Raw genomic sequence first — 16,004 nt, forward strand, 5'->3', positions numbered from 1 at the left:
TGTAATAGTTGGTGGCAATCTCCATCACCTTGTCTGGGCTAGAACGAGTCCTCCCATACTGATCCCAAAGGCTGCGTATCTTCTCTCCTGTGGTGCGAGGTTGGTGCACCTGGAAGAACTCCCTATACATCATGTCCCCCTTCTGCGCCCAGAAGACTGCTAAGGTTCGGAAGGAGAACTCCGAGCGCCTGTCCTCTAGGCCAGCAATGGCTGCTCGCGTGCGCATCTTCTGTGCATGGAGGGTGGGATCCTCTGGTGCCTCCTGTAATAATCTTTGCGTGGCTGCAAGGTCTCGCCGGAGTGCTCTCTCCTTCTCCCAGCTCTGCTGCCTGGCTTGTATGGCTGTCTCTTGGCAGATTCTACTTGACTCTGCTAGGACCTCTGCAACCTCCTCTGCGATCCAGTCCCTCCTGTCCCACTCTGGTCCAAATCTGCTCTATCTGTCTTGTCACCTCCTCCCTCCTATAGATCGAGTCAGGGATCCAATAGGATCATGTGTCTAGGGCAGATGCTGGGGGGTCAAGTGTCAGGAGAACCGGGCAATGATCGGACAACATGGTGCCTGCCAACTGCTCAATCTGGTTTCCACGATTGCCTCCCCACTCTCCCACATAAAACCTGTCCAACCGCTCCAACAGGACTCCGCCTAGCCGCTCGTATCCCCAAGAGAAGTCCAATGACCTCTTCCTCTTGTGGAAGGCAGGGTCTCTCCAGGCACCGCTAAAACACACAATTACAATAACCAAGATTACATGACTATAAAATGCTTGTACAATTGTGCATGTGGAGGCTGAAAGCTTAAAATACATGTCTTTGTATTAAAAAAAGTTACTTTGAGATTCTAGGATTGTTTTTGTAATATGCTCGCAAAAAGTTTTTCCCATAATACACTTTTTTTCTAAAGGGAAGGAGTGGGAGTGTCAGATCCCTAAATTTTAAGAGGCTCCACAAATCTTAAGAGTCTTGGATTGACCTAAAAATACTAGTCCTAAAAATTAGAGATGACATTCTAAAAATAAAAAGTTTTGTTTTGATAGTACTTATTAAATTTGATTATTTCTATTGTTGGCAATTTTTAGCCCAAAAAGGGAAGACCATAGAGAAGAGACAAGTATCTAGACACTTGTCACCCAAGCTTCCAAGTGTTCCACCACTTGTTACACTTCCTAACATATGATTAGACACTTATCTTGTGCTACTTCAGTTTTTCTTTTTACACTAACTCTCCTATTTCTTTTTAAAAAGAGCTCATTTTTTCTCATTTTACATTAGTTTTCTTGGCTATAAACTCTCATACAAGAGCTAAAGATAGCCTAAAGTTGGCTCTATCTATCTCCACCATCATCCTCCACTCAATCATCATCGAATACGTCCATATTCCCTCTTCTTTCATTGTTGTTTTAGAGGAAAACAAATCTATAAATTCATTATAGCACCTCTTTCTTGAGCTCTTCTTCCATTTCAAAAACAAAAGGCAAGCCATGCCAATGTATTATTGACCAACAATGGAGAAAGGATGATTTCCCTCTTTCAAATCTCTTAACTTCTAGAGAGTTCACTTGTTTTTATTGCAAAGTAAGTGAAACATGTGTATATGTATATATTTATATGATCTTGTAAGAGAGAGAAATACTTCTTCTCCCTCTTAGGTTAATTGTATGGATAAGTAATCAGCATGAGAGCAGTAGTCACTAAAGGCATCTGAAGTAGGAACTCCATATTGTTTAAGGAAGTGCCCTCCTCCAGGGTTTGAGTGAGTCCTTTTGATTTGATATTGTAAATATGCTGTGATCAGTGCCTTTACATGCACACATAAGTACAGCCAAGTTTTTAAGTTTTTAGACACAAAAGAAATTTGTACTAATTTAGTGTTAGAGCTTACATCAAAGCTTGTAGTGAATGGGGCACCCAAACCCTTAACTGCCATTCAAAACATGGTCCCATTACTACGTCCATCTTGATGCCTGGCCAAGTGAACCATAATCACTTTGTTTCATTGTACAAGTTGCCTTTACCATTGGCCATTGGAATGGAACCCTTGATCTTGGAAGTTTTTAAACTTCTTCCTAGAGCTCTTAGCAAAGTTTAATGCCCATGCCATGTCATGGTGATGTAAATGGTCTCACCTTACATTACCAGCACACATATTCAAAATATATAGAATAAAGAATCTCACAATGGCCCACAGAAAACACCCAATGCTCATCCTACACCTCAAAGTCCAAAGGCCTCGATCTTTGCTCCTTATAATCCTGCATATCCTCCTCGCAGATCTATCCAGACCTCAAACCATTTGTTATAAGTTTGAGACCTCAGAAGGGCCCAAAAGAGTATCTTTGTGTATTGTGTGTAATCAATTCATATATTTGTAACTAGGATACAAGCTATAAGTAAATATAGGCAAAAAGGAATTGCATATTGAGATAGAGTTAAAATATGCCCCATTATTCAAAAGCATAGAGCATACCAATGTTAACCCTTAGGTTCTACATTTTATTTTTGCTACTAAAATGTGGCTGATTATATTACTCAAAAAACTGATTACAATAGAGTGCTCATGCTCAACAGACTAGCTGGAGCTGATGCAAAGTCACTAATACATCATGTATACAAGCCTCTCAAGGCAGTCTGGGGGGGACGGGGGCAAGAAGCCGCCCGGGGGGGGGGGGGGTATATCACCAATTGGGGCTGCCTGCCTACATCACGAAGAATAGACCCTGGCCGCCCCAAGTGCGCATGAAGTGACCTTGGAGCTCCTGACGAGCCTTGGACTCGCCCTGCACCTAGTCCCATCGGTCGCAGAGGGAGTGGATAATGGAGGTCCAGAGCTCTACAAAGGTCGCATGTGCTGAAAGTCTATCTCCGCCGAAGGCCTCCTCACACCGCGCCTTCCAGATATGCCATCCAATAAGACTACCTATGATCTCCCATACCTCCGAGCGGTTTGCTGTGGGCTCCAGTACCTAGTAGATGGATAGAGCCTCCAAATAGACCACTGCGCACGACCTTGCCTCAATAATGAATATCGTGTCCTGCATCCCGGCCTCATACAAAAGGTGACGGCCCTGGTTGACTACTTGCCAACAAAAACCTCCCCATGAGATATATCCAAGGCTGGGTGTTATACGGCAAAGGATGCGGCATGCTCCTCTCCACATGAACTGCGCCTCCTCACGTGACCAAAGGCAGTGCTTTGGGGTTTCGAGAGGCTGCTGTGTGTAGCGCTTACAATCTCCCTCCTTTTGAATTTGGGCAAGCCAACTTCCCACCGCCAAGCCTCCATGTGCCACCAGTGATAAGAAGTACGACACCCTCCTCGGCCTCTAGCTATCCCATAGGCGGCTCCAAAAGGTCCGTCGGAAGGGCTCCGTGATGCTGTGCTCCGCTCAGTGTGTGCTACGTGACGGCGCCCAGTCCATCTCCTCCTGCATCAAAACATGTCTGCCTATCCTGGCAGTGTAGTCTAGGAACCTGGGTGGCTTCTTGGCAACCGCAGAGGCCGGCCATAGCCACTCTTCTAGATTCCACTCCAGCTCATCAAGTGGTCTGCTCTCCCGGATCCAAAGCCGCCACTCCCTAAGCTCCTTCCAAAAAACATAGGGGTCCAGTCGCCATGTCTTCCCTTAAAGGCTCACCACCCGGATCCTCCTCTATGAAAGGGCGGTAATCCCCTCATCCTGTTGCCCTCTGTCAAGGGCCAGACGTCCCCCCTCCTGAACGATGAAGAAAGTCCCTTGCAGGGCACCATCCACACTACCTGCCACCTGAAGGGGGATGCATGCTAGCAAAAACCTTGCTGCCCATACCTCCTCGGGCTATATCGGCTCACGTATCAAGGGAGCAAGCCACTCCGGAGGTATTGTTGTGTCTATCTCCCTTCTCCTCATCTCCACTCCTCTCTGGCAGCCTGATACTCGCTGCAACACCTCCTCGTCCACCATCCTGTACACCTCCATCCATGTCCTGATGGTACGGGCTGGGCGAGCCTCCCACCTAGCCCATTGGATGTGGGGGCGTTCACCTATCTTTGCCCCTTCTCGATCTTTGACTTGGGGGTTCCAGATCACCGGCTGACGGTCTATTTCCTCCTAGCAGCCTGGGGGCCTCTGGATTAGGGCCTTTCGGAGGCCTTGCTACACGTGGAGTAAGCTGTGAAGAAAAGATGATCTGGGAGGGGGGGGTGATCTGGGCAGACGTGAAGATCCATCTCAGTGACGGCCTCCACTCCCCGCTAAGCCTCAGTCTACAGTCCTGAGAAGGCCCTCTTGCAATAGGCCCTTCCAGGTCTGCCCGCCTGGTGTGAGACCGTGAACAACTAGCTTGCCCAAGAGGGCCATACTCTGATACTCTAGGTCGATGATCCCAAGCCTTCACTCTGACCTATGTTATATGATGGTTGCACATGCCACCTTGGCCCTGGAATCCCTAGAACCATCAGACCATGACCAAAGGAAGTTCCGTACTAGGCGGCGAAGCTGCACTACGCACGATGAGAAAAAGCACCAACACAAAGCGATGTACCAGGCTGTCACTAGGAGGACTTGGTTAACCACCAGGGCTTATCCGGCTAGTGAGAGGCGAACCGTGCTCCAGTAGGTTAGTTTCCTCCAAATAGAATCCAGGACAGGAAGAAACTGCTGGGTAAGAGTCATGTCGAGTCACACCTAGAACCCTAGGTACCGGACGGTCTGCCCTTTGCTCACCCATCTGAATCCCAGGTGGATGCCCCAGTCCGTGTCGGAGTTCGAGTCTGTGAGGAAACCAATGGACTTTTGCCAATTGATTTTCGCTACCGCTGCAAAACACATCAAGAACAAGCCTCACTCTCTCCAGCATCAACTCATCATCCTCTGTGTAGAGGGTTGTATCATCTGCGTACTCTGAGTCTAGCAACTCAGTCTCCCCTCTCACTGGAAGTCGGAGGCCGCATAATCCACTCACACGTGACCTGAGGAAGCAAGACATCACCTCTGCGAAGAGTACAAACAGGTATGGGGCCAGGGGGCAGCCCCGTCGAACCGATCTCTCCAGCCAAAACTTCTCTCCTCGCCTTCCACGTATGAGCACCTTGCTGGTGGCTGATCTATACAGGGCAGAGACCCCACGAATCCAAGCCTATAGGAATCCCAACCTCACCATGGTGCCCTCTAGGAAATCCCAGTCCACCCTATCATAAGCTTTCTTGAAATCCAACAGTAGTACGGCCATTCTTTGCCCACTGTGCTGAGCCCACTCTGTCGCCTCAAAGAAAGTAAATACATTGTCAAGGATGCTCCTATCCTAGACAAAGCCTGTCTGTGTGTCATGGATGATATTTGGAAGCACGGGGCGTAGTCGCCTACCAATCATCTTTGCCAGTGCCTTATAGGCCATTGACAATAAGGTGATCGGCCTCCACTGGGAAAGCTCCAACCGGTCTCCCCCTTTGGGGAGAAGACTGATGAGGCCTACCGAGAGACTCCCTGGCATCTGTCTTAAAGTGAAAATCTCCTGGAAGGCCCTCAGTAGGGGGTCCTTCACAACTTCCCAATAAGCAGTGAAGAAGGCCTTTGAGAGGCCATCCTCCCCCGGGAATTTCTGCCCATCCTGTGTATGGAAAGCCTCCTCTAATTCCTTCTCTGTGAAGGGGGCTAGGAGGGAGTGTCCCATCTCCTTTGTGACAAGGGACGGGATGTGATCCCATACCTGCTATCTACATCTCTGCTCTCTAGCTGAAACTGTCTCCTGCTGGAAAAGGCGCATGTAATAGTCGGTGGCAATCTCCATCACCTCGTCTGGGCTAGAACAGGTCCTCCCATACTGATCCCGTAGGCTGCGTATCTGCTCTCCTGCGGTGCGGGGCTGGTGCACCTGGAAGAACTCCCTGCACATCGTGTCCCCCCTTTCGCGCCTGCTGAGGTTCGGAATGAGAGCTCCAAGCGTCTGTCTTCTAGGCCAGCAATGGCTCCTCGTACACGCACCTCCTGTGCGTGGAGAGTGGGATCCCCTGGTGCCTCCTGCAATAATCTCTGTGTGGCTGCAAGGTCCTGTCGAAGTGCTCTCTCCTCCTCCCAGCACTGCTGCCTGGTCTGTATGGCTGCCTCTTGGCAGATTCTACTCGACTCTCTAGTCCAAATCTGCTCAATCTCTCTCGTCACCTCCTCCCTCCTATAGATCAAGGATCCGACAGGATTGTATGTCTAGAGCGGATGTTGGGGGGTCAAGCGTCAAGAGAACCGGGCAATGATCGGACAACGTGGTGCCTGCCAACTGCTCAATCTGGCCTCCACGAGAGCCACCCCTCTCTCCCACATAAAACCTATCCAGCCGCTCCAGCAAGACTCCACCTAGCCGCCTGTATCCCCAAGATAAGTCCAACGACCTCTCCCGCCTATGGAAGGTGGGGTCTCTCCACATATCACGTGCTCCGACTGCAAGCGAAAAGACCTCCCATGCTGCCTGCTCTTCCCCAGCCATGCCCTAATAGTTTCTGCCTCTACCCTGCTGGTCCTCCAAAGCCTCCAGGTTGTTGAAATCTCCTCCAACGATCCAGGAGTCCACCTCTTGGAGTCCATCTGCGATCTCCACCTAGAACCTGCTGCGTGTCCCAACCTGTGTCAGGGTATAGACATTGAGGACTCCATTGCACGAATCCCCAATATCTAGCCGTAATCTTGTACACAGGCAGTGAGACTCGGGCCAATAGAGGTGCATACACCTCCACTTCTGCCGTGGGCACCTAGGGCGTGTTCCTAGTACGTGTGCGAGCTGCGCAGAAGTACCTTTCCAAACCGCTAGGCCTGGGTGGGGGTGAGCGGGTTGGGAACCACGTGTCCCACTATAGTGGAGACTATTCACATTCCAAGATACAAGGTGTAAGCTCATGGGAAAACCTATGACTGACCGAACAGGCATCTGTTCGGTGTGGATGCTGCTGATGAGGAGGAGAGACAGTGAGGCATGCAAGTGCGCTTTGCCGCCGGTCCGGATGGTGAACTCCAGTCCCCCATGATGGCCCTTGGCCGGATCATAGGGGTGATAGATGCACTAGTTGGCACTATCAGTGCATCTATTAGCCATGCTGAGAAGCGCGGCTCTGTACACTAGTAGAAACCGGCCGCTTGTGTTGGGGGCCACTGGATCACATCCCTCCAAGCTCTTCACTGTGGGGGGGCTCTAAAGATAATGCTCAAGTGTGGGACCTCGGCACCAGCCCACCAGTTAATGTCCATCATGCAACGAGGCCACTGTTGTGCAAACAATGCTAATCCTTCATCTCCCATCCACTGGGAGATGTGATCCACCACTTGACTCTTTAGCTCCTGCTCAATTTGTGTGGTCGTCCATTCCCCTAAGTAAGAGGTCTGAAAAAAAAGGCGTAGTTTGGTCCATCTGGTGGTGCTAGTAGGTGGAACTTGCCCCTCCTTGACTTACGAACCACGTAGATCCCCACCTCTAGAGGTAGTGGGAACTCTCCGTGCTCCGCAACTCTCAAGTAGGACTATGGGCCACAGCAGAAAAACTCCTATGGTAACAGTTGTGCCTGTCTCGGGAAGGTATGGTGGGTGGCAGGGGCGGATGAGCTGGTGGCTGTGTGGGAGGGGGAAGACTGCTGGTGTGCGGAGGAGGTAGATGTATGTGGCTCATCACCCCCTATGGGAGGGAAGGGGGTGGGTCTAGGGGGGGGCACTTGAGCCAGGTGCGGATTGGGGGGGGGGGGGGGGGGGGGTTTCTCGGTGGGGGGGTGGTAGGAGAGAAGAGGATCGAGGGATGGTGGGATGGACGGAGATGCATGGCGGGGGGGTGTGACGGGACTATGGGGACTTAGGCGGGGCGGTCTGTGGCGCAGGTGGAGGATGTGGGGGGCTGCGGTCCTGCCAGGTGGGACAGACGAGGGGGGCTGTGGAGTGCTTTGCTGAGGGGGCGTCGCACGCCCGCCTGCACCCTGCTGAGGAGGTTGGGTTTGATGAGCTGGCTGCGCCCCCCCTGCCGTCTCCCTCTCTGTCGTCTCTAGACTCGAGTAAAGCCGTTGGTGTTCACCTGCGGGCCTGTTGGCGGAGTCGCCTTGGCACCGAAATGTGTACAAACTGCTGCCTAGTGCCCAAAAATGTGGCAGTGTAGGCACTGCCCTAGTTGTCCAGTCACAATGACCTGCTACCTAAAGGAATGCCCGCCTGCCTCAATCTCTAGGAACTGTGGGATATTCTTGAACTCTTTCACTGCCACCCGTACCTTTAAGACTCTTGTTGCTGTCACTGTATCCGCGAAAGACGCGGGAAGGACAGTGCCGAAGAGTTGTCCAAAGTCTTCCACCAACAGGCGATACTCAATCGCCAAGCCGGGGAAAAGAAAGGTGACCGAGTGCCGAAGAAACCTATTGTGGAGTGCAAACGCCTCCACAATAAAGCCACTGTACCAAGGGACCATGTATATGACCCCTTTCGTGGATGCATATGGTGCACTGGCGAGTAACTCGCAAGCTGTCTCCGCCAAGCTGAGCCGGACCATGAAGATCCCTTGGCCCAATAGGGCCACCTCCACGATCTCTGCTGTGCCAAAGCGCAACGTGGAGTAAAGCCAGTCCCGAAGCTGGGCTGGGGAATGTCCTACTACCTGACCATAAATCGTTGTTTCCATTAGCTCCAGCTCCTTAGCTCGGACGGCTAAGAGCTGCTCCTCAGAGAGGACTACGCACAAGGTGTTTGACTGGGGGGCACTCGAAGAGTGCGGCAGCATCTGACCAGAGGTTTCCATTGCGCGTCTCTTCTGAGAGAACTACCAATCACGTCGTGGTGGTACTTGAGGGGGGGGGAGTTGCTACAGATAGAGGGAACAACTGGAGGGTGGGGGGGATCAATGGCGAGAGGGGGGGCGGGGGCAGCAGTCATACTTGGTTGGACAGGCGGGGGGAGACGCCAAGAGGGCGAGCATGCCAGTCGCGTGGACAGCCAGAGGCAGGGGACGGATGTTCGACGAAGGGGGTGAATTGGTGGAAGAAAACAAAAAAAACGGGCCGCAATCCGGGGGTGCGAATTGGCGGGGGCGCGAACCAGCGGGGGGAGGGACGTGATCCCCACTGGGGGCGGGCGCGAGCAGGCGGAGGTGAAGGGCATGAACCAGAGCGCGGGGGGGGGGGGGGGGTGGCGATCAGATGGAGCGAGGGGGTAGCGCCGAGCGTCGCGATAGTGTTGAGCCATGGAAATCCCCCTTAGGTTCTACATAGTTATATATATATGGAATTGAAGCATATGGACTTGTGGGGTGATGGGGATATCTACCTAATTGATCCCGTAACCAATAAAACTTCGGTTTTCTCACAAACCACAAGCTTTTTGAGATATTTATATGAGGGTGAAAGTGGGTTTCTTGCTTACACTAGGTGCCTCAATGATCAGGTGATCAAAGTGTTCACTTTTTGTCAAGCAATAGAAAAATCTGTCATGATGTGATCGCTGCACATCAACTTTAAATACAACAACTCATATGACAAGTAAACTACTGAATGTGGAAGAAATTCCTACAAGTCACCAATAGTTTCTTTGAAAATGAGGACAAGAGGCTTCTCTAAAGACATGCGGGTGATATGCTACTAAGACCTGATCTTTGTGTGTCTATGCTCTACAAGTAAGGGTTCTATCTGAATGGCATGAGCTACTTTATCACTTAGTCTTTTCTCAAAAATTTGTTTCTGGCTTTCTGCATGTCCTGACTGGTGTTAAGCAGAAGGCCCATGAAGCCTGGAGACAGTTCTTTCATTACTGAGTTTAGGATTTCTTACCCCTATACATCTGTCATAGGAAGCAAGAGGGGCCGTTTTGCCAAATATTCCAATTCCACATTCTAAACAGATGCTAGGAGGTGCTTGCAATCTTAGAGAGAGAGAGGGGTGACCAATCACATACCTCCAGCACTTCTGAATAAGGTACATATGGGAGGTATACTTCAAGCAAGCCACCAAGGGAGAAGAATGATGCCTTTGCTTGAACTGGTGATGTCAGAAAAAGAAGTGGAACCTGAGATAGACCAAAAGGGACTCTTTGATGAACTTAATGAATGAAACAATTGTGAAGTTCTCTTTCCTTTAAAACTGCAATTAGAATAGAACCCAAACAGGCTTACTGAAATAGGGTTGGAAGAGCCGGCTTGTATGTAAACCATCGAGTTTGAAGCTGAAACTTTTAAATCTTGCAGCTCAACCTTCTGATGCATAAGACAGCTCCTTGAGTTTGTAACACACTTATAAATAGCAATCACTAGCAAATTTTTGCACTTCAGAGACACTTACAGCAGAAGGGAATGACATTTGTAAAACAACAGCCTCAACCGGGTGTCCAATGAAATTGACTTGGAACAATATTTTCAAAGGAGAGAGAGTTTCCAGTTGGTTATAAACATTTATTTGCTCTTGAGCATCTCTTGTTTTGTCAACACAGAGATCTGTTTGCGGTGAGGCTGGAACATATCTAGTACGTCCATTTCCTTTTTCCATGCACCTAGACTTTTCAACATCAAGTTCTTGATGAGATAATGATAATCCATCGGTTTCCTTGGAAAGATTACATGGCAAATTTAAATTTGTATTCAATGCAGCTTGACTGTTCTCTGTCCCAAAAGGCACTTCCCTCTCAAGAGCTTTTCTTTCAGCATTTTCCTCCATAAGACAACGTCCTATTTCAACATTTTCATCATATTTGTCGCTTTCATCTGGCCTAGATGACTTTGAGTTCTCGTCTTTTAAGTTGCCAACCATATCAGATCTATCAATGACTAGTGGGAAAGAGGGCTCCAAGTCATCAGGTGTGTCTACAATGAAATGGCAGGGTTGACGTTTATCTTCAAATTGTGTTAGCTTTAAATCTGATTACGAAAGTTCATGGAAATAAAGAACTGTATACAATTGGCTCATATCCAGCAATGAAATGGTGTAATTTGGAATTTCAACCTCTGTTATTTTTGTTTATATACTCTATTCTGACTTTTTTACAACACGTTCTTAGTGAAAGTTCCAAAGGTAAAAGAATACATAAAAATAGAAGATTCCCATAGAACTGAAGTTCTCCTTCAAGTTACAAGAAGTGATATTTCTAACATTCTCCCAATTCTCCAAAAGAGAGCTAGTAGCATTACCTGAAAATGAGGCACTTTTTAACTGATACTTTTGCTTATTTGGCAAGCTATTTTGTTTGAAGAGAAATTTCTTTTCAGAGAAAGAATGATTCAATCTATAAATCCCCTTAGAACAAAGTATCCAAGGCAAAGTACAAAAATAGCCACGTAAGGGACTTTAAAAAAAAAAGGCATAAAACAAAGGGAAAGTATATTACAAGGCTATCAAGAGGTCTATAGTGCCAAAGCATTGAAGAGTGCGAGAGAAAGCACTCGGAAATGTGTGTGTCATTCAAGGTGTGTGCAGCTGCTCAGTGGAGTGAGAGAGAGTGAAGAGTTGACGGATGGGTGTGTACCGGTGTGGTACACACAAATAATAAAATAATATATTTATACTTCGGGTGCCACACACTTACACCCGCAAGGGTGTGTTCACACATGTAAATTAATATATACATAGAAGTAGTGTAAGGGCCTTTACACCCAACAACCTCCCACTTAAAGGTCCTAAGGGAACCTTTAACCAACTCCCACTAGTTGAATGCAATACTCATGTTGAGCCTTTGCAAGACTTTTAGTAAGAACATCTACAGGGTTTTCCTGTGTTTTGATCTTAGGTAGTGTGACTAGACCATCATCTAGAACCTATCTAATAAAGTGATACCGCACATCAATATGTTTGGTACGTGCATGAAACATGGCATTCTTAGCCGGGCATATAGCACTTTGGCTATCACATCCAAGTACAGGTGTTTTGGTGGTCAGTTCAAAATCCTTGACCAAACGACCAAGCCAAATAGCTTTTTTCAAACCTTCAGTGGGCTGAAATACATTCAACCTCAATGGTAGTAAGTGCTACTATCTTTTGCAATCTAGAGCACTAGGAAACTACCTTTCCAATCAAGGTAAATATGTACCCGCTAGTAGACTTGCGAGTATCCAAGTCACTTGCCATGTTTGTATCACAATACCTTGCAGATCTAACATATCCTTTCCATGGCAAACACATTTTCTTTGTGTGCCCTTTAGGTACCGTAAGATGCATTTCACTGCTTCCCAATGTGTTTTGCCAGGATTTGACATAAACATGCTCACAACTCCCATTGCATGAGCAATGTCAGGGCTAGTGGCAATCATCATAGCATACATGAGTGAACCACAACCTGAAGAATAAGGAACACTCTTCATAGAGTTGGCTGCCTTACTATCTTTTGCGCAATCTGCTTTGCTAAGCTTAAGGAATGGTGGTAAAGGAATACCAAGTGGCTTAGCATCGACCATAGAAAAATGATCAAGTGCCTTGCTGATGTACTTTTCTTGTGAGAGAAATAAGGGTTGCTGCTCTCTATCTCTTGTTATATGCATGCCCAAAATGTGTTCAGCTACACCCAAATCCTTCATGAAAAAGGCTGAATTCAGCTATCTTTTCAATGCATTAACCTGGCTTTTATGCTTACCAACAATAAGCATATCATCTACATAAAGCACAAGTATAATAAGGCTTCCATCATCAGCCTTCTTTATATATAAGCAATGATTTGGATTGCTCCTTTTAAACCCATGTGAGAGCATGAAGGCATCAAACTTTTTATACCACTGTCTAGGAGCCTATTTCAAACCATACAAGCTTCTCTTAAGCTTACACACCATGTGCTCCTTTCTTGGCATAACAAAGCCTTCTGGCTGCTTCATGTATAGCTCCTCTTCCAAGTCACCATGTAGGAATACAGTTCTAACATCCATCTGATCAATTTCAAGATCCATAGAGGCTTAATAGCAAACAATATCCAAAGAGTGGTCATTTTGTCAACAGGTGAAAAGACTTCCTAAAAGTCAATCCCCTCTTTCTGTGTATAGCCCTTAGCCACAAGGCTAGCTTTGTATTTGGGATTGCCATCCACACACTTGATTTTATAGACCCATTTGTTAGGAATAGCCTTCCTATCTTTGGGTAATGGAAAAAAATCCCAAGCATCATTCTAATACGATGAATTCATTTCTTCCTGCATAGCTAGCTCCCACTTTTTCTTTAACTCACATGATAATGCCTCTTTGTATGTAAGAGGCTCACCTTCGTCTATGAGCAAAATGCAGTCCAAAGAGGGATGAAACCTTTGTATAGGTCTTTTAACACGTGCAGACCTTCTTACCCAATGATCTATGTTATTAGACAATGAATCTACATCCAAAGGAATGTCAATGACCTCATTATTTGGTTGCGGAAGTGCATGTTCAAGTTGCTGTAATACATTTTCAGGCTACTATAATTCATTTTCAGCATGTTGACTTTGTTGCCCTAACTGATTTTCAGCATCCCTTTACTACCCATTTTCATTTGGCTCAATGATGATACACTGATTATCATAACCAGCATCAAATGGAGCTGAATTTTCAATGGTTGGCTGATGACTATTCAAGTGGCTGATCATGCTGAAATTTTACTCTTTTTTTTTGTCCAAGTCATTAGATGTGGCATTTTTCAGCAACTTTGACTCATTGAATACCACATCCCAACAGCTGGGTAGCACCTTTTTCGTGCTTGGAACCCAAACTCTATAGCCCATTTCACCTTCATCTCCATAACCCATGAAGATGCCTCTATGGGATTTCATGAGAAGTTTGGTTCTACTATCACAGGTACATCTACATAGGACCCTTAAGTAGTCATATGAAGAAAATTTGCCAAACCAAACCTCTTCAAGGATGCCACTTTCAAGTGCACGGTATGGAGAACGGTTGCAAATATGCACTTAGCTCTGGACAGCATACACCAAATCTTCTCACATAACGTGCGATTCATTCGCTCAGTCACACCATTAGATGACAGATTATAAGGAGCTATAAGCTCCCATTTAATCCCATTAACATCACAAAACTTATTGAATTCTTTTGATAAATACTCTCCCATGTTGTCTGTTCTTATGCATTTTAATTTTAAACCCTTTTGAGTATTAATAAATGCATAAAAATTTTTAAAGGCATCCAATGCCTCACTTTTCCGCTTATGCAAGTAAACCCATAGCTTTCTAGAATGGTGGTCAATAAAAGACACAAAATAACGAAAACCACTGTGAGTTTTTATTGGCGTGGTGCATACGTCAGAATGGACTAAATCCAAGATACATGCCTTCCTAAAGGCTCCATGAGAATATGAACTCTTTACATATTTTTCCAAAACACAATCATCATAAAAGTTAAGCTTTAAGTTTTTCACATCAATTCTTCCAAGTGAAGAAAGTGCCTGTAAACCCTTTTGGCTCATGTGTCCAAGACACTTGTGCCATGACTCCATGTGTGACTGCACTTCTATAACTGCAACAAACTTTCTAAGAAGTGCCTTGCAGTAGAGATAATATAGAGTTCTCCTTTTATCACCTCTAGTGACTAGTATAGACCCTTTTTGTATCCAAGGTTACCTTATGCATAAGAAGAAAAATACTCCAAAGATGGAGTGACATGAAATGAAGCACCACTGTCAACAATCCACGATTGTGGCAAACCATCATGAGCTGACAACAAGGCATCTATCACATCCCTTTTAGTGATATACATGTCTTCCATTGCCATAGCATGTGGATCTGAAGATGCAACCAACAAATCAACATCTTTATCTTCTTCTATCTCCTCAATAACAACATTAGATACCACATTTGCCATTTCTGTTTCTCTAGGGGTAGAGCTGCCATCCTTCTTATTTTTTTAACCTTTTGGATTAGCATGCTTCTTGTGTTCTCGCTTCTTTTTATAGTACCTGCAATTAGGCTTTTTATGCCCTTTCCATCCACATTGATAACAAGTGACATCTTGCTATTTTTCCTTGTTTTTGCTGCGATTTTTGTTCTTATTTGTAGCATTTGACCTTTTTCCACTTCTTCCTCTTACATTGTAGGTTGATCCACTATTTTTCCCCTTTGCCTTGCATCTAATCTCTTCATTGCGAATAGAACCATACACATCATTAGATGTCAAGTTGGGGTTGTTGCTCAATGACACAACCAATGCTTCCCATGAATCTGGCAAGTCATGAGCAAGAAGATAGCCCTTAGTTTAGGATTAAAATCTGGCAAGCCTACATCCTATAACTGACTCAAAATACCAGTAAAAGCATTTAAATGCTCTGAGACGGGCTTAGACTCATCAAGCTTCAAGTTGACCAACTTTCGCATGAGATGTACCTGATTGACAGGTGTTGTATTGTCATACGTAGCCTTGAGTTTTTTCCAAATTGCATAAGCAGTAGTAAATCCCTTGATATCAACCAAGATATCATATGTGATGACAACCATTTTAATGTAAGAATGGCTTTTTCATTAATTTTAGCCCAATCCTCATCTAATGAAGAAACAGTCTTATGTTCTCCCAAAGCATCATCACAATCCTTCAGAAAAAGTATACCTTGCATACGATCTTTCCAAAGATCAAAGCCATTGCCATCAAATTTACGAATCTCAAAGAGATTCTTTGTGTCAGATGTAGATGCACTGCCAGCCATCTTCAACAATAAAGGACTTCAATAAAATGCTGAATACTTTCAGCCAATAGCAAGGTTGCTGAATATAACAGCAAGTACACACACTTGTACTTCCAAAGTTGTCCAAGAAGCAAATGTTTTGCTGCAATTTCAGTCTCAAGTACTGATTACAGCATGTACATGAATCAACTCTGATACATTTGCATAAGTGACAGCTCGCACTTCACTAATACATCACCATAATGCCTAAATGCAATAACCCAAGTGCTGTATATACCACTGTCTCATTGCATAATGAGCATTCAGCAATACATGTACCAAGAGGAGCTTCCCTTTTATAACATTTGAAACATCCCAAGTCCGAATTTCTCCCACTCAGCAATGAATCTATTGTAATTTCACTATCAAAGTACAAATCGGCTCAAAATGCATCACCAATGCGAAAAGC

At 46.0% G+C, this 16,004-nt stretch overlaps 1 protein-coding gene across 4 annotated transcripts in view; it reads right to left on the bottom strand.

The window, feature by feature from the left end:
* The window catches only part of LOC148015230 (uncharacterized), a 158,017-nt gene that overhangs the window by 14,736 nt on the left and 127,277 nt on the right, over positions 1-16,004 (bottom strand). For 3 of the 4 annotated variants that reach the window (XM_087665311.1, XM_087665314.1, XM_087665313.1), the window contains exons 6-8: positions 10,265-10,836; positions 10,099-10,179; positions 9,882-9,992 (exon numbers count right to left, since the gene is read on the bottom strand). In XM_087665311.1, the coding sequence (XP_087521437.1) occupies positions 9,882-9,992; positions 10,099-10,179; positions 10,265-10,836 (764 nt within the window). The remainder of the gene's footprint in view (positions 1-9,881; positions 9,993-10,098; positions 10,180-10,264; positions 10,837-16,004) is intronic. The other variant, XM_087665315.1, reaches the window with a different exon arrangement.

This window comes from Lygodium microphyllum, chromosome 24 (assembly GCF_053477565.2).
Source record: "Lygodium microphyllum isolate KBCC chromosome 24, Lygodium_microphyllum_v1.1.10, whole genome shotgun sequence".
NCBI classification, from domain to species: Eukaryota; Viridiplantae; Streptophyta; class Polypodiopsida; order Schizaeales; family Lygodiaceae; genus Lygodium; species Lygodium microphyllum.